The sequence below is a fragment of the Rhopalosiphum padi genome, chromosome 4 (assembly GCF_020882245.1).
Source record: "Rhopalosiphum padi isolate XX-2018 chromosome 4, ASM2088224v1, whole genome shotgun sequence".
Classification (NCBI taxonomy): domain Eukaryota; kingdom Metazoa; phylum Arthropoda; class Insecta; order Hemiptera; family Aphididae; genus Rhopalosiphum; species Rhopalosiphum padi.
The window spans coordinates 15,997,708-16,017,445 of NC_083600.1; the positions used below are offsets into that span (position 1 = coordinate 15,997,708).

A 19,738-nucleotide genomic window follows, 5' to 3' on the forward strand; every position below is an offset into this window, starting at 1 on the left:
GCTAAGTATTTGATTCCGGTTTAGCGCCAGACAACTTACAGACTTGAAAACGTCTTGAAGGTCTGTCGTGAACCATGGTCATATTTAGATGATAGGCAAATATAATAAATTTTTATATAATATGAAATATTATTACACATTGTGTAACCTGAAACCATATTATTATACTACACATGACTATTTAGCCATGAAACTATATAGTATTTTATTTTGATAGTACATGAACAAAGGTTTGGAAATTATATGCTATAATAGTACTATAGTAGTAAGCATGATATAATATAAATATAATAATAAATGATAACTACAGCCCTTTTGGGAAATTTAAAATTATTGTACGGAACAGGCACTGCAGTGCCCCGTATTACGTTCTTTTGTCACCGCAATCCGCTTCTGAGATTTATGTTTTACGTAGCAGAGTAGCAACTAGCAGACACAGTTTCGTTTTTGACCCGGACTCGTGTTGACGTGCTGTGGTGTTGTTTTGTGGATGCAAACACCACCACCACCACTACCACTACGATTTGTACGTGGAACTCGATTGATGACCGCAGCAGCAACCCTTTTTTGATTCACAGTCCTGCGCGGCTAGTCATTCGGTGGTTGATCGACGCAGTGTGTCTCCGAGACGCTTGCTCAGGCTATCTCAGTGTGCTAGTGATATTTTAGAGGTGTCGATCTCGTCCTTCGCACTGAAGAGTAACGAAATATCTCCCGGGGTAGTCTACAGGAGAAGCTGGTCGTCAGTCGTCTGCGTGGACGAAACCGTGTGACGGTTTGCGCGGGGTGCTCTGTACGGATGGTGTCTGAAAACGACGAAGTGTCGTGCAATATGGCTGTGTGAAAAATGGTTTGAACGACGACCACAGACAGCGGATTCGGTCGTTTAGTGACGTGGGGGAAGAAAATAATGAAAATTTGTTCTGGCCCGGCATATATCAAACACCGTTCCAGGTAAGTCATCCGCCGTTTTCTCGATCTAGATGTGCGAAATATTGTGTTGATATACTTACCCACATTATAATTATCATTATTATTGTTTTCACCCTTCCCCCGCCGTCAGCCCATTTACCTCCCGCTACCGACTGTTCGGTCCGACTATGACACGCGGTGACGGTGGCGTGTTATGGTGCACTGCCCACCGCCACTGCTTCCTCGTCGTTTGGTGGTAGGCGACGATATAATGGTACTAAACAGTAATAGTAGGAGTAATAGTAGTAGCAGCAGCGGTTGTAGTAGTAACTAGTAACTAGTATTACAACTATAGCGAATAATGTCGGTGTGCTAGTGTGAACGTTGTTGATCGTCAGAATGAAATAAATGTGTTTACCGAAGAGTGAAAAAATAACAGAACGAGGTCAATATGGAAAGGCTATCGTCGACGTGTTACCTAGCCGTTGTGTTTTATTTCAGTTTTATCTCATTGCTGTCTGGTATGTTTGATCTAATATTTTCCGTTTTTCCTTGCTACCAACTATCCTTTTGTTTGTCCACGTTGTGACGTGAACAGACGTGAGGCGAGCTGATGACGCGCGTCATAATCCGAGCAAGTGTTGAACCACTTGGCACCTGCTACGGTCCTTCTACTCGGCAACAATATTCGATTAAAAACCGTATTGATTGTTATTATTTTCGATGTACTCTTTTGACGTCAGTTATAATATTTATCTTTAATTTATTTTTGATCAGATGATTATAATCTGTGGCGTAATTTGGTCATGTTTGTTGTAGTGGGGTTAGGTGATGACATTCTTGTAAATTTTACATGTTATCCCTCAAAAATTTATTTTGTATGTATTGTGAACCTCTCAATACAACAATTTATTATGATTTGTATAATATAAATAGATACGTAATATATATGCACACATGGAAACTAATAATTATATATTATACTACATTTCTGATGAGTATTGTTGTTTCTCTGTTTAGCATTTTATTTTGGTACCTTATTAAAATATAATATATTTGTGCAATATTGTTTATTCCAAAGAAATATAATCATTTGTATGGCTAGTAGTGGTGGGTATATCCAGAATTCAAAAATTCGGATTTCGCGGATTATTCAACTCAATTTTGCTGATCAATGACTCTTTTTTATATTCTAATAAATTTAATTCTATAACATATTTTTGAATATAGGTGTACTATATTTATTTATTTTACCATACATTATAAATAATTGTAAGTCGCATAAAAACCAAATCCATAAATCTGGATAAGAATTTGAATCAAATCTGGAATTGGAAATCTGGATATTCGGATAATTTAGATATTTAAGTTGTAAATAAAATAATAAAACCATTTATTAATATTCATAAACTTTTTTTTTACAAAAATATAATACTAATCTACGCTCTACAGTTATTAAAAAAAAAAAAAATCATTTGAGGAAATATAATTTTACCGAGGCCCATTATTTAATATTTGCCGTCCCTGGTAGCCCCAAAGAAAGTCCAGGGACAGCATATGCTGCCCCTGTGCGCATGCCTCTGCTAATATTATATTATTTGAGCAATCATATGTAGTATCTTTAATCCATGCTTTAATGGCTTTAAAATTTATTTAAAATCCACTTTTTTTATTGAGAGTGAATGGTTTTGTTTATCAGTAATAAAATAAGTATCTATAAAGACATTTTGTCTTCTACTACCTATTTATCGTCTTTGTAAACTTATTAAGAAATTTTATTTCTATGTTTAGTCAGTTAGTGCTTTTCATTAATAATGTTGTAATTGTAATTTATTGAATTTTAATGTTTTTGTAAAGCCATAGGATTTTGCTGAACATTGCTTTTAAAACTACCAATATAAAACATTGTTAATGTAGTGACATTAAGTGGTTAAACAGATACAATATTATACATTTTATATTTCTGACTTATAATCTGAACAGTTAGATTGTCTTTATTACTGCCTACTTACTATAAGTCTTGCTTTAAGTGCTGTTTATAATCGCTCAGTAACTTTACTGTTGATCTGGGTACCTATTGTTTGATAATCAATAGTTTGAACTATCTTAAATGGTTTTATTTGATAAGTACAAAACATTATATTTAAATATTTTCATAGGTATTTTTTATAAATTAATTTAATTAAAAAAATGTGAATATTTCCACTTAAAGAAACTTATAATATGCTGATATCAGTATAAATATAAAATGTTCCAGATTAATTTGAAAATAGTTAACTAGATTTCAGTATGTACCTACATTGAAATACAATTTTATAATACTTATCATCTTTCTTATATTTTAATGAATAAAATAAATACTATAAATACACACTTACTTTCTAGTTGCATTTTATTTTCAGTTAGTACCTACATAAATTAGCTTAAACATATAGTACTTTCAATTTTTTTAATATATTTGTTGCTTTAGTAAACAGACTTGTATACCACTGAATTTCAATAGACTTACTATATCAGTTTTTTGGTATGGCATAAAGAGATCACTGATCAGGCATTAAATTTATTTATTCTTATTTTGTAAATTTTAAATATATCAAGGTAAGATAAGTAGCTAAGTAGCTACAAGATAAAAAAGTAATGTAAATGTAATAATGCGATGTAAAAATAAACATATAGTTCTAAATTGTAGTTAAAAAAAAAGCTAATACCGAGAGCCTACAAAACTTGTATTTTGGGCTGTAGTTTTCTTCATAATTCATGAAAATTTAAAAATGTTTTTAGTTTTCTGCAAATATATTATGTATGATGTATCTAATAAGTCTATTACATATTTACATTATGTCCCTTGCAAAAAATAGCATACCAGGGATTCTGAGCTTTTCGTGTACAACAAATTATCAGCTTCCCCCTAATTAAAATTTTGATTTCACTACTGATAAGTTTAGTTACCAATTAATCAATATCTGTGTTACTATATTTTTCATTGTATTTGGAAGACTGAAGAAATGTTCTTTAATATATATGAATATATAATATGCATGTTATACAGAAGTGCACTTATTTATGAAAATTTTTTAATTTTTAACATCCTCCCATGATATCTACTGTAATAGGTGACAGTGAGGAACACAAACATAATACAATTGTGAGGGGTAATAATATATTGGGTGGGGGCCATGGTGTCCTCATTACCACTATGGTGCTGTTTCCGCATTGAGCAGTGAGTGTGCCATGTTTCTGTACGCATACCTTCATAACTAAGTACTGAAATAAGTATTTAAAAATATATTAACCTCATTAGTTGAAATCTAAAACTTTCTGATTTCTACCAAAAATACTTTTTGTGTTATAGAGAATAAAGTAAAAAATCGAGAAAAATGATGTTGACATTTATTTTTTGAAGTTTTTATTATACATAATTTGTTTCTAATAACATTATATTATTATCATATATTATCTTTTTATTCAATTTAAAATATGATTCTCAGAAAATGACATAAATAGTGTTAAGTTAATAACTTTAATGCTATGATATTCATTAATTAAAAGTTTTCTGATTTTTAAAGTATTTAATTTCTATTTATTCTTTTTATTTGAATAAATAATGCTTTATAAAAATAAAATATTTAACTGATTTTCATACTTACATGCATCTACACTATTGTTTTAAATAAATCAGGATTTAAACTGTAAATTATTGACTATTAATTTGTCTTAAGTAGTATCTGAATAATAACCTAGCTCCAATTGTCATAATTTTTATAAAAGAACCTTGTAAACAATTTGCAATTTCTGTATCTCTATAAACTGTTTATATCAAACAATTTATTTATTATTTTTTTCTACATAATTATGCATCTATATGTGTGTAAAAATTATAAATTAAATTACGATTAAATAGGTATTAAGTCTTAACTAGTAAGGAAGTTTTCGGTTTTTGTAGAAGTAGATAGGTATCAAGTTACTTATTTTTCTATACATAAGTATTCACTTAATATAGTATGAGTAGGTAGGTTCTACTTATATTTATGGTAACCCATGTTAGGTAATAGTTTATGTATTATGTAATAAATTATGATGTTTACTTTTGTTGCGATAAAAATGATGTGTACCTAATAATTATACTGTTCAAATTAAATGTTTGTGGTTAAAATTAAATTAATAAACAATAATAAGATATAAGAAAACATTTATGGAACCTACCATGTTATATAAAAAAATATTTGTCTAAACCTTAGTTAAATGTTTTTTCATTTCCCATAAAATCAGATACATAATTTTTTTTTATTACTATTATTATTTGACAATAAAATGCTTCTATCTTAGGCTATCTACATCTATAGATAAATAATAGTTTAAATTTTCTGATTTTCATTGAATAAAATTTTCTATTTGTAATAGAACAAATTACAAGAATAACTTATGCATATATTTGATATAAAGTTACTTTTTAGTTCAAATCTAACTTTCAATAGTATTGGTATTATTTGATACTTACAAAAGAGGGGTTTACACTAGCTTAGTAAATGTTGTTCCCTACAATTTTGGATCCTGATATAAATACATATACTAATATATTATTACAACATAATATAGTGAATAATGGTTATAAAGAGTACTTATATGTATATATACATATACTAATAAATGAAACATGATTACTTATTACATTTTTTTTTACAGAGTGACATGTACAGCAGTCAATCACAAAGTTTGTGTTCAGAACGGTTGGTGGCTGATGAAAGTGTCGCACTTGTCACGCATCACAAAAAACGCAAGCTGGACCAACTACATAACGCCGCTTGCGGCCCTGAAAACTACCATCATAATAAATACAAATTGAGTTCGCTTCACCATCATTACGAACCAATTGTTGAGTTGGTGCCATATGAACCTATTAAGTATCGCAAACATCATGGTACATCTATTGCACCATCTAACATTAAGACCAGTCCATCATCTGCACATAATCAGAATTTCATACGAGCATCAACCATCAAATTATTAGACACATACCAACGCTGTGGACAAAAGGTAAAAATAATCTTAAAGAACTCCAATTCTTATTGATTTTAAAGCATTAAAATTCAAAAATATTTTTCATTTCTTCCACCTTCATAGTTCATTTATTGCTTTTCTTTTTATTATTAGCTAGATATTACTAATAATGTAGATATTTTATTTTAACTGAGTAAAATTCAGTATGATATATTGGTTACTTATTATTAATGTTTTTTTATTTAATTTTAAACTTATAATAATTGCTTTATTTTACTAATATTCATTCTTAAGGCTTCTATCTGGATTTTTATTGTGTAATACCTATCTAATTGATTCTAACATTGTAATACATTTATAATATTAATTAGTGTTATTTTAAAAATAAAAGATGAATAAATTGTTTAGCGGAAGTCGTGTGAAGGCGGTGTTACAAATGGTGTTGAGTCAAGTTTTGGAGTTGGAGGAGCAAATACTGCATCAACGGCTACTACCACTACCACTACCACAACGGGGCAACAAGGGAAACAGGGCGCTGATGGTGATTATCAGTTGGTCCAGCACGAAGTATTGTACTCAATGACGAATCAGTATGAAGTTCTAGAGTTTTTAGGTCGAGGAACTTTTGGTCAGGTAAACCCAAAATTAAATCAATAGATGTGTTGTTTCAAAACATTAAATATATTTTATTTTAGGTTGTAAAATGCTGGAAAAAAGGAACAAATGAAATTGTTGCAATTAAAATATTAAAGAACCATCCATCATATGCTAGGCAAGGTCAGATTGAAGTGAGTAATTTACATTCTATAGATGTATGTAAATATAACAACAATTTAAAATTAATTTTTTTCCAAGGTATATTTGTTTTATTGTGTAATTAAAATATACAGGGTAATTTTTTTATTAAACAATATGAATGTTAAAAATATTGATATTTTGAAAAAAAATATATTATAATTTGTAATATTTTTTATCATATTTTTTTAAGTTTTTTTACTTTTTTGAACAACAACATACATATTTAATTTCATATTCTGCAGCAAAATATTTTTTGGAGTATTTCATTTCATAAAAATTTAAATTTGGACTACTCGTCTGTGAGTTATAAGTATTTAAAGTTAAGTTGAATGGATTGGTGAGGTACGGGGATACCCTACTAAATGTTGGTCTACTACTCTGTTATATTTAGGTAAATATAAATTGAAATTCTATTAATATTTATTTTTTAGGTAAGCATTCTGTCAAGATTAAGCCAAGAAAATGCAGACGAATACAACTTTGTTCGTGCTTATGAATGTTTTCAACACAAAAATCATACTTGTTTGGTGTTTGAAATGTTGGAGCAAAATTTATATGATTTCCTGAAACAAAACAAATTTAGTCCACTACCTTTAAAATTTATTCGACCAATATTACAACAAGTATTGACTGCTTTGTTAAAATTAAAGGTAATTTTTTAATTTATTTTTTATTTTTGGCTAATTTTTATTACTTGTTAATTTGAGGGTTTCCGTTTTTTCGCCAAAAGTAACCTTTGCCTATTATTATCATTACCTTATTTTTTTAAGCTAATATTCTGACTAAAAAGAATTAACTACTTATTTTAAATATTTATTGATGATCTTTGAACTTACATTGATCATAAACTATTATTTACATCTTACCTTACTATTATTACTCCCATACCTAGTGTATTTCCCAATGTATATTCTATTATACAAATAGATGGATATATTTATATTTGATACACAGCATATTAAAGTATTAGTTATGTAAAGTAAGATATGTATGCATTATGGTTGTGTAACAGTTAATAGAATTGGAGTTTAAAAATAATTGTTTACGTTTATTATGAATGGACAAATAGTAAGTATCATTGGTTTTGTATCGGAAAATACATTAAATTATAAAATAAAAAGTAGGTATAAACAGTATACAATATAAATGTTAATGATAACAAACATCTCAAGTTAAGTCAAGAGGTTCCCAACCTTTTTTGACTCACGGCACCCTTAGTCATTTTCTAAAAATCCAGAGGCACCCTATACCCTATAGACTAAAAGTATATTTCAAATTATTTTGCGGCACCCTGGTTGGGAATCTCTGAGTTCAGTATTAAAATTATACAAAGCACAAATATTCAAACATCATATCTTAAGACATTTAATAATTACAATAAGAAAAATAGATTTTTTGTCAAACTCAGCTAGTTTAGTACCCACAAATGTATTTTTGAATGTATTAATTTCTTATTTGTCTTCAACTAATTAATTTTGGTTCTTTATTAACTGGTTCCATCCACAATAAAACGATAACAATAATAATAATAATAATTTGGAATACAAATGTAACTGATAAAAGGGATTCTAAAGAAATAGCTTTAGTAATTTTTAATTTTTTGGCAATAATCAGAATATAAACTTTGATAAAAAAAACTGTAATGGGAAATGATTATTTTGGTGGAAAAAAGTTCTACCCGTTAATTTTGGATTTTACATTAATTTATAATTTATCATTCAATATTATTTCTAGTTAAGATTTAAATATTATTCTAAATATTATACGTCCCACAGGATTTAGGTCTTATTCATGCAGATTTGAAACCAGAAAATATAATGTTAGTTGATCCTATCCGTCAACCTTACAGAGTTAAAGTTATTGACTTTGGTAGTGCATCTCATAAAAGTAAAGCTGTATGTAATACTTATTTGCAAAGCCGATACTATAGAGCTCCTGAGATCATACTTGGTAAATATATTGATAATTATTTTATATTTAATAAAATGTAGAATATACTTTTTGTGATGTTAATTACAATATACGTTAATGGTGTTTATAAATAAAAAATAGGTTTACCATTTTGTGAGGCAATCGACATGTGGAGTTTAGGTTGTGTAGTAGCAGAACTATTTTTGGGTTGGCCATTGTACCCAGGGTCGTCAGAATATGATCAAATACGTTACATATGTCAAACACAAAATTTACCAAATTTAGACATGTTAACAAATGCTTCAAAAACCTCCAAGTTTTTTTATAGGGATGTTACTTATCAAAATAATTGGAGACTAAAGGTAAATTAACTCATTACATTAATTTTTGAATTTATTTAAATTATATTCAAGTAATTATAAAACTTTTTAATAGATAATGGAAGAACATGAAGCCGAAACTGGAATTAAATCTAAAGAAGCAAGAAAATACATATTTAATTGTTTAGATGATATTGGACAAGTTAATGTGCCAACTGATTTAGAGGGTGGTGAGCTTTTAGCTGAAAAGGCAGATAGGCGAGAATTTATTGATCTTCTTAAAAGAATGTTATCTATGGACCCGGTAATTATGAAAAGTATAATATAATTAATGTAATTATGCATATAATGTATTTAACTATGCATTTTAAAAATATTTTATTAAATTTGTTATTTTTTACAGGCTAATAGAATACATCCTAATACTGCACTTCTACACCCGTTTGTTACGTTAGCACATCTCGTTGATTTTGCTCGGTGTGATAATGTGAAAGCAAGTGTACAAATGATGGAAGTTTGTCGACGAGCCTTACCTGATCATCATTCAAGTTCTGGACAAGCTGTACTGGTGCCAGCAACTAATGCCAATGTCACCCTTGCTTTTAATAATCAAGTATTATAAACATATATTTTTAATTAATTTTATTTATAACCATAAAATAAATTATTCACATTGATTTAATTTATGTTTTGTAGTATCAGTTATATAACAGTCGATCAATGGCCCGCCAATATAGTGGTAGTTCAAATCAACATCAAGCGCATCTATCAATACTTTGTTCTGCTGGTCCTGGAGCTTATCAAACTGGAACTTCACCGCCAAAACATGTAGCTGTTATGCCACCTCCACCCCATCCATCACAATTACAAATACAACATTCAACTAGTTTGATTACACAACAAGTAATTATTATTTTTGAACTGTCATATTATAATTTACAATAAGTAATAACAAAAACAATTCATAATTAGTACTTAATAAAAAGTAAGGAAAATATATGTTTCTTTTTTTATTTTTAAAAATAATAAGAATTCTTGTCAAGTCTGGGATCATCCACACTAATATTTGTTTTTAGCTTAAACATTATTTAAAAATATCTGTTGCCTATAACAATATGAATCCAACAATCTAGAAGTATAAGTTGTAGACTGAGCTGGTCATTACTCATAAGTAATAATATACATTCCATTAAAAAAAAAATTAAGATTTATACAACTAATGTTCAGTATCCTATGTTATTGTTATCAATTTATTATTTTATTAATATTTTCTTCTTTTATCACTGGAAATAGTTGATTTTTATACAAAATTGTTATTTACTTGTTTAATTTATTATATGTATGGCAACTGTTGCTACCTAATGCCTGATCAGATATTTTTTTCATTATACAAGTGTTTCTTTGGTATTTAGTATTTCAAATTTACCATACTTTGATAATTTTTATGAAGATTATTAACTGATTATTCAGTAAATCATTTATCATATATGTAAAATATAAAAATGAAAATATTTGTTTTTAAATACTTATTATAATATAGCCTGGCGGTGGTCAACAGCAATATGTGCCTGTATCTATGGTTGATGGAAGTCGTCAAATGATTGCTACTTGGCCAGCTCCTCCTGGACCTCATCATCGTCAAATGACTATTGTTCCACCACCTGGAGCAGGAGCAGCTTCAGCAGCATGGCATTCTGCATCTGCTGCTGCAGCTGCAGCTGATTGGGCTGTTCCTAGGCCTCTGATTGTTGACTCAGCTACTGCAATATTACAAGTACTATTCTTTATTTAATATTTATGTCATAATAAGCAATTATTTTATTAATACACAATTTATTATAGGATCAACGACAAGTAGCATTTACAACAGCTGATGTTTATGATGGTCTTTTGGAAAGCCCCACAATGGTTGGTACAATTTGGGGAAGTTCTAATAATAATGGAAAATCACGTTCTACAAAACACATGGCTCCACCTCAGTCTCATCATCACCATTCAAATTATCAGCAAGCACCGCCTGCACATCACCACCACCATCATCATAGGCAAGACAAAAAAGATACTGTTATAAACACTACAAATCAACTCAGCCCAGTAAAAAAACGGGTTAAAGAAGGAACTCCTCCTCAAGGTTTGATTCACTTTTCATTTATATGTTTTTCAATTTGATATGTATATTTTACAATTATTTACAGAATATGATGGAAGAATTAATAGAGGAAGCTTATTATCTACCTCAGACAATGTTCCAAATTGGCATCAACCTTCTCCTTCTTATAAACAACTGGTTATTAATTTATTATTTAAATTAACTTTAAAAATTTTAATATAATTATGTATTATAATAACACTATGTATATTTATTTTATAGATTAACAATAGACAACATACTATAACTATTCATGACACACCATCTCCTGCTGTTTCGGTCATTACAATATCAGATAGTGAAGATGAAGCTTCAACTAAAGGGTATATACTATATTGTGAATTACTTTTTATAAAATGATTTGATTAAACATTTTTGTATTTTTTTTTTTAGAGTTCAATTGAATATCAAAACTAATCGTAACAACCGCAAAAATGTAATTTCATGTGTAACAGTTGGTGAGAGTGACAATGAAGAACTATTACCATCTAAACCTTTGACTTACCATCAAAAACAACTTCAAAGTTTACGATCAACTCCAGTAATTTATCAATCTCCATCCAAGAGTTCTAATATACAAGTAAGAATATTAATTAATTGTTGCATTATAAATAAAATACTATACTATTTAAACTAATTAATTTGGTAAATTTAAAATAACCTTGTTAACTAATATTTAATTATTAAAACTTGATTTTTCAGAATGGTGAATATATTGCTTGTCGCAATAGTCCTCCAGGTATAGAGTTAAATGGTGGTCAATATTCTCAACATTCTTCAATTACCAATAACTCACAGCAACCTATTTATATGCCACAATCACAATTGCCTAGTGAAATAAAACACGAACCCCATTATAGGTACATGTTATTCTACTTATTTATTTTATATTATTTGTAAGGTTATTTTATGCATATATTAAATTATATAATATTTGAAACTACTTACTATGATCACATCAATGTTTGAACAGATTACTATGTTTTCTTGATCTTACCTATAATAACTTTTTAATATATATAGTTTTCAATAGTACTAAATAATGTTATATGTATATCTCGCTTATAATTAATAGTTTATTACTTATTAAAACTAACAAAAGAGTTATTACCTGTATCTATATTTTATTGTCTTCTGGCATACCATTAGACACTTACTTAATTTTCAGAATAACAAAATCAAAATGTTATTAAAAAATTTTGTTTTTTTTTGCTTCTAAATTAAACGTTCTTTAAAAAAAAAATACTTATACGTTTACAAATGTTTTGTTTGTTGATCAATGTTATTATATTTCCTAAAATTGCATTTAACATTATAGATTTTAATATTGTGTAATATATCTATTTTATCCTTTTTTATTGGGTTTTTAGTTGTTGATTCTAATCTTACATTTTTCTTTAAATTATAAATTGTGGTTATATATAGCAGATTTAATAAAAGTTTGAATTGAGATAATTATCAAATGATAACATTTGTAAACATGTTTAAAATTCATAGTGGGGCTTTCGTTAATATTATTTTTATTTATAGTTCTTCTCATAGTGGCAATACTATGTCTCAGTCTCAACTAAAAAGGATTGTATCAAAAGGACAACATACACATCAAAGTCAAGATTGTAATATTTTCAACGCTTTGGGAACAAGTAAACCTGAGCCACCACAAGCTATTGAATACTACTGTAGTGGGACAAACTGCAAAGATCCTTATCATTATGTAACTCCTCATGATCAACATATAGTTTATGCTAGGTAATAAAAATACAATACTAAAAAAAAATCTATTATGCTATTAATTATTGACCATATCTATTTTAGTGACAAACGTTTATCATATGCCATACCCTCTGCACATAAACGCAACATTTCCAATCCCATGGACTATCAACTACAGCCTCCAGTAGCCCATTCTAGTAGAGATTCACATATTATTAGTGCTTCAAAAACAGCATGGACCCAACAAACTATACCAGTACATCAAGCTTACAGGTAAAATGATAAATTTAATATTTTATTCTTATAAGTTTCATCACATTTTATATTATACAGAAAGTGTTGGTATAATTCTTACAAAATTAATTATTTTTGCTTCATAACCTAATAATTATTATTTAAGTATCTATTCCTGAAAAAAAATTATTTTTAAGTAGGATTTAGATTTTGGAGCTATTTGTTGTTTTTATCTGATGGTATATGTGATTTTATTATTTAAACTAATTTCATAGAATATTAATATTTTATATTGTATTCTTTAATCAAAGAATTTTAGCATGTTTCAATGGTCAATATTAATATTTGTTAATCAAATTTTTAAATATATTTTTCTCATATTTGTATATAGGTTTAATATGTTATTATGTGATATAGTTAGATCATATTATGTATTTTGTATATATTACACTTTAATTGCATCTAAGTTCTATTTAGGTAGTAGAATCAGTTTTAGGTCGAGAGTTATAATTATTGAAAAAAAAAATAATTAAATTAATATGTGTTAAATGTGTTTTTATCGATATCAGGTACTTTTTTAGTTTTATATTACCACAAAATCCAAAGTTTGTTCATAAATCATATCTGCTAAAATTATTAACTATTAACATTGAGTATATATACTATATATACTATATATACTCAAAGCTATTAAATATAACAATTCTAAATTTTAATTTTATTTCACAGTTATAGAATTACTATATTTATAATATTTTTTGACAATAATATTCTAATTTATTTTCATTCAATTTTATATATAGAAGTCATGTAGCCGATTATACAGCTGCTCATCTTTCTCCGCAAGCCCTAGGAGCTAACCGAGGTCTATCTCCTTTGGCTGGTCAGCCTTTGTATCACCAAAGTGATATTTACCGCCGACAAGCAGTTTATGTAACTACTGGTCAACCGCCAACTGCTGCTGCATATTTACCATCTCCACAAGTTCCTCCTACTGCTTTTACTACAGGGTAATTTATAGTTGAATAAAGAAAAACTCATAAATTATATTAATACGGTGTTTTTCTATTTTTCAGACCTATTCCACCTCCTGCACATCATGCAAGCGCAAGACCTTTACTCACCACTCATGCTACACATCCATTACCAGCTCACATGCAACCAACTGCTGTATATGGATATTTAAGCCCAGCAAAAACTCATCATCAATATCAACCCCTTTGGTTCACTGAGTAGGAATTATCACAGAGGTAAATAATTAACACTTAATAAGAGTTGCACTATTGTATATTAATTATATTTATAGGTCTGATAGTGAATTAATGGCACCACTACTTACCAACTCAGATCAACTAGTCATTAAAGTCAGACCTCTGTATATGTTAACAACTGATCCTGTACACAAATAAAGTAATGTACTCTCATTATTATGTAAATATATTATATTAAGATATGTATGGAACTATTTTTTTTTCAAATTGTAATTTTAAAATATCATTCGTTGTCCTGTTTAACGAAATCCAAAACGTGACATTTCAGACTAAAATATTACTAATTATTAAATTAAATTTAATGCACTTCGATATCTAATTTAACATCATATATATATATATATATATATTATATGTTAACATTTTCTACAATTTGATCAACATTTTTTTTATGCTACTTCTGGTATTAATTATTTTTCAAAAAAATTTCTTGATTATTCATGTTTAATTCTTTGTCAAATATAATGTACAATAATTTTTGATGTTATCTAAAAATGATTAAGCTCTTATCTTAATTAAAATAATAATTAATAATAATCCCCTAAATAAAAATAATATACCATTATTTAATCTTCTTATTCTTTATAGTATTTTAGCAAAATATTAATAATTACTTATTCGACAATTTTTGTTTTGTATTTATTATTATTTTTGGGTATAATATTAGAGAAAATATATTCATCAATTATATTTTTATTATATAGTTGCTAAATATTATATTACATTATCCTATACATTATATTTTTATTGTGTATTTGTTATTAGTATTTTTATTGTTTTTAATTACACAGCATTATTATTGGCTGTATGTATGATTAAATCATAATTTTCATATATATTTTTATTTTTGTTTAAAGTGACAATAATTATTGTTTGTATTTTTTAATTAAAATATAATTGTTTTGTAATATGGGTGATATTATAGGCTTAGACATTTTTAATACATTTTTGAAGTTATTTTAGTCTGAATTAATATCAAAATATGTCACTATTAGTTTTAAGCTCAATGATTGCTAATATAATATTATATACATATAACATAAATATTCACTTCAATAAGCCACATTTTTATTTTAAGTTATTATTTTTATGGTTGTGGAGTTAAATTAATAATATCACATTAATAACTTACTAATCAAAACAATTAAACAAAATAACAGTTTTAAATTATATTCACTAGTTTATTTTTTTTTATTTTAAATTTAATATTTACATTTAATAGTTTTAAAACTATCTAACAAACATAAATCTTAAGTTATTAAATATTACCCAAATTCACTAATTGACTTGTTTAAATGATATTTTGATTTATTGAAATTAAAGTATACAAAATCATTTTTTTTTTTTGTATTTTTAAGTACTTATGATTCAATATCAATAATACATTTAGAGTAATTTAATTAATTCAATTAGTAGTTTGATTAAATTTAATGGAATATTTATTAAAATATTAGTATTTTTATAAAAACAAAAATAAATTCAAAGTAATCCCCCTATAAAGTAATAATAATTAATTTGTATACTATACAATTTAGTGTTTAGTACAAACTATGATCATTGTCAATTTGATGTAATTTTGGATTACAATACCATTATTGCCAATTATAAATTATAAAAATTACATTTTCATGTATTTATCTTAAAATATGGTTAAAAATTTATAATTTAAACTGCATGCATAATTGTAGTTGGTATAAGGTATTACAGAATTTTTCACTTAAACATTTTTAAGCTAGCTATACAAATTTTAAATTTCTATATGTATTTTGTTGTTAGGTATATTTGTATATAGAAAAGTATATTTTTTAAACATAGATTTAAATTCAAAAGCTATTTTTGTTATGCAAATTGGCTGCGTTCTAATTCAATTTATTTATTTTATAAATTAAATAATATTATATTTTATAAAAGTGGCCAATTATTATTTAGTCACAACATTATTTAACCATCTATTAATTTTTAAATATTCCGAATTTTCCTAGTGAAAAATTATTTAATAATATTTAATTTAGGGAAAATATTTGGTGATAGTATTTGTAACAATTTGCCTTATGGTTATGAGTTAGATTTTTTTACAATATTATTCAATGATTGAAATAATAAAATAATAAATATATTCTAATAAATTTTCATTCTGATTTTTATTATTATTATTAATAATATAATATGCACTTTTTAAAATTGTATTAATTCCTTAAAATAAAATTATACAACCTTACATTATACAAAATAAATATAATTTAGTGGTTTGAATTTTTATTTAATATTTTTATTAAAAAGTACAAAATATAAAATTATTTTAGCCTGAATTTATTTCAATCATAACAATAATAATATAATAATCAATATATTATATATTTATATATTATATAGTTTTAATATTGAATTAAATTACGTTAATTGTTAATATAGATTATAGATGCGCCTTTGTGATTAATAGATGTTAATAGCCATAAATAGTAATATAATACATAAGCTATTTTTAGAGTTTAATCTTATACTTTACAGGGACTTTTCAAACTATTTTTTTATTTTGAGTTTTACTAATATTGACAGTATAACATAATCATATTGAATTAATATATATATTATATAATGTTTGTATTAAAAATTATAGTCATGCACTCTTATGCAAAATTATATATATTTATATTAAAATCATTTTTAGAAGAGATTAGCTTAATTTATATGACATAGTTTCATTATATTTATTATAATGCTCATTGTTTAGTTTATTAACTGAAATTAATTAAATAACGAGTTGTAAAATATATTATTATATAATATTATGATTATCCTTGGACCATAAAATAATAAATCACATTTTTATGATAATTATAAATGTTAAAACTTAAAAGCACTTGGCTAACTACATTTTTTATAAGTGTTAATGTGATATAATTTAAATTAAAAAAATTTAAGCACCATAAAAGTATACATAATATATTGTTTATGTATTTTTACAATAAGTTAATTATTTGGGTCAATCATTAACTAAACAAATCAATAAAAAAATTATAAAAGTTCCTTTCTTAGGGTGTTGGTACAAATATAAATAATACACAAGTATAATAACCAAAATTACGGTGTCTATTATTATTATTATTTTATTTTTTATTTATCAAATCCTATTTATGCTATGTATGATAGTTGATAAATATAAAATTAAGCTTTAATTAGAAATATTAATTAAATTAAAAATCACTAATTTATATTAAGACAAAAATATTAATTTTAATAGTTTTATAGAGTTTACTTTTAACCTAATATTTCTGATTTCGTACGTGTTTTGAATGTTTGCAATTAAAGTATAAAATATAGTTAGCTGTACAATGTACATAAATAATATACTATTTTTTTCTTGTTATTTAACTATTAAGGTTATAGATTTATAGAATGTAGATTGCATTTATTTTTTTTAATAATGAATGGTTAGCTCAATGGGTTTATTATTATTATTTTTATTTGTTTAACATTCTTTGAATTAATTTTTCGTGTTTTGTTAGATTATTATGCATAGTATTTGTACATAAGACCTATTATGTGTGTGTGTGTGTGTGTGTATATATATATATATATACATATTATATTTGATGGTTAGGCATACCTTTATAATTTTTGCAATACATACATATATATGTATATATACACACAATGTATGTAAATAATGTGATGATGTACTATCTTAACACTACTATTATGTTTATTTGGTTTTATTATTATTTAATTGGCATCATTGATGTTTATGTTGAATGTATTACATTGAATCAAATATAATAAACCATGCGAGATCACACTTCACTTCATTTTACCTATTAATTTACCATTTTTATTGACATGACAATCTATCAATTTTCCATCATAATATTATTTCTTTCTCTTGCTTTCAGGATACATTTTTCACTTTTCTAATACGATTATATATTATATATTTATGTAGTCAATAGTCGTATTATTATTACTTACTTTTTTGCAACCTTATTTCTATAAATGTACATGTTAATCATATTCATGTATGCATGTATTACCTATCAAGTGTAAAAGAGTATTAAATTTTTTTCTTTTCGTTAAATAAAAAGCAAAATGACGCTCTTGTGAAATTTACTGTTAATAACAGGTTTAAAGACATTTATAAGAATTTAGTTTCATGATATTATTAATTATAATAATATATTTTATTTGGACCAGAATTGTTTTTCTTTTTTCTACTTTTTTATTGATTAAATAAAAATTTGATTTTTATTGATTTAATACAATCATCAAAATTAAAAAAAAATACATATTAATTTATAGTTATAAAAAATGCATATAACAATACTGATGTACAACTACTGTGATATTTGTCGATAAGTAAAATTTTTACCTCTGATTGTTTAAAGTGTGGCCGCGCTAAGTGTATAAGACTGTCAACACCTTATTCTTTTAAACATATAATCATATTAATTTTTATTTTTACCTTATTCTCACAGTACTGATTTTATTCATTTTACATTATGCTTATTATTTTTTATAATTATTATTATTATTGAAAGGTATAAAAGTTAGTGAACTTGAAATGTAGTATTAATATATTGTCACTCCTGGGTTGACCATATTTTGTACTGAATTAACTCTTAACTTACATGTTTGTTTATATATTATATTTAGTCATATTATAGAATTATTATACTTAATACTCAATGTTGCTTTTATATATTATTGTTTATTTATTATCATTGATATTATTGTATTTCAATCAAATATTGTCATCTGCGTAATTTGGTTTTGTGGTATTAACCTATTGGAACAAAAAAAAATATATACATATATATAATATGCACTAAAATTTTATATTATATTTAAATTACCTTATGTACAATAATACATAATTGTGTTTATCCTGTAAAACTACAATTTCCTTTTATATCTGTTTAAAAATATAACTACATATTTTTATATCCTTACTGTATCTCATTAAATATCTTAATTATTATTACAAGTATTAAATATCTGTTTGGAGAAGACTATGACATTATAATAACAAATCTATTTACCCAATAAAAAAAAAATATATTAAATTTGTAATACTGTGATGAGTAGCTTAGGCTGATATTAAAGTAAAAGCATTTATGATAAAATTGAATAATTTGGTCTTAATTAATAATTGTATGACAGTTTTTAAGTATGAATAAAAATGAAATGATAAAGTATAATATTATAACATAGTATTTTCCTCCCCTCGTACCATATTTTAAAATATTATAATATTGTCAAAATTAATTCTTGTTCAATCAAAGATAGAAATTTGTTTTAAATTTGTGATTAAGGTTAGTTTAAAATCTAACCTATTAAAAAATACTAGGACAGTAAATGTTTATAGCATATATATGCTTTTATTATTTCTGGTTATCATAGATAACATTTTCTCATGAAATTAACAATTTCATATTATA

The 19,738-nt window shown here is 25.8% G+C and overlaps 1 protein-coding gene across 2 annotated transcripts; it reads left to right on the plus strand.

Moving 5' to 3' along the window:
* Positions 1-422: 422 nt before the first annotated feature.
* On the plus strand, positions 423-19,131 carry LOC132928225 (homeodomain-interacting protein kinase 2). Of its 2 annotated transcripts, none has more exons than XM_060992753.1 (21): positions 423-954; positions 5,596-5,946; positions 6,319-6,543; positions 6,606-6,698; positions 7,140-7,358; positions 8,484-8,658; positions 8,761-8,981; positions 9,055-9,243; positions 9,343-9,552; positions 9,636-9,842; positions 10,480-10,713; positions 10,782-11,070; positions 11,135-11,226; positions 11,311-11,411; positions 11,482-11,668; positions 11,791-11,948; positions 12,619-12,837; positions 12,904-13,074; positions 13,839-14,045; positions 14,112-14,285; positions 14,342-19,131. In XM_060992753.1, the coding sequence occupies exons 2-20, from the start codon at positions 5,602-5,604 to the stop codon at positions 14,269-14,271; spliced, it is 3,702 nt and encodes a 1,233-aa protein (XP_060848736.1). In that variant the 5' UTR covers positions 423-954; positions 5,596-5,601; the 3' UTR covers positions 14,272-14,285; positions 14,342-19,131. The 2 variants fall into 2 exon arrangements, with proteins under 2 accessions (XP_060848736.1, XP_060848737.1); XM_060992754.1 differs by lacking the exon at positions 423-954 and adding an exon at positions 1,224-1,433.
* Positions 19,132-19,738: the final 607 nt, after the last annotated feature.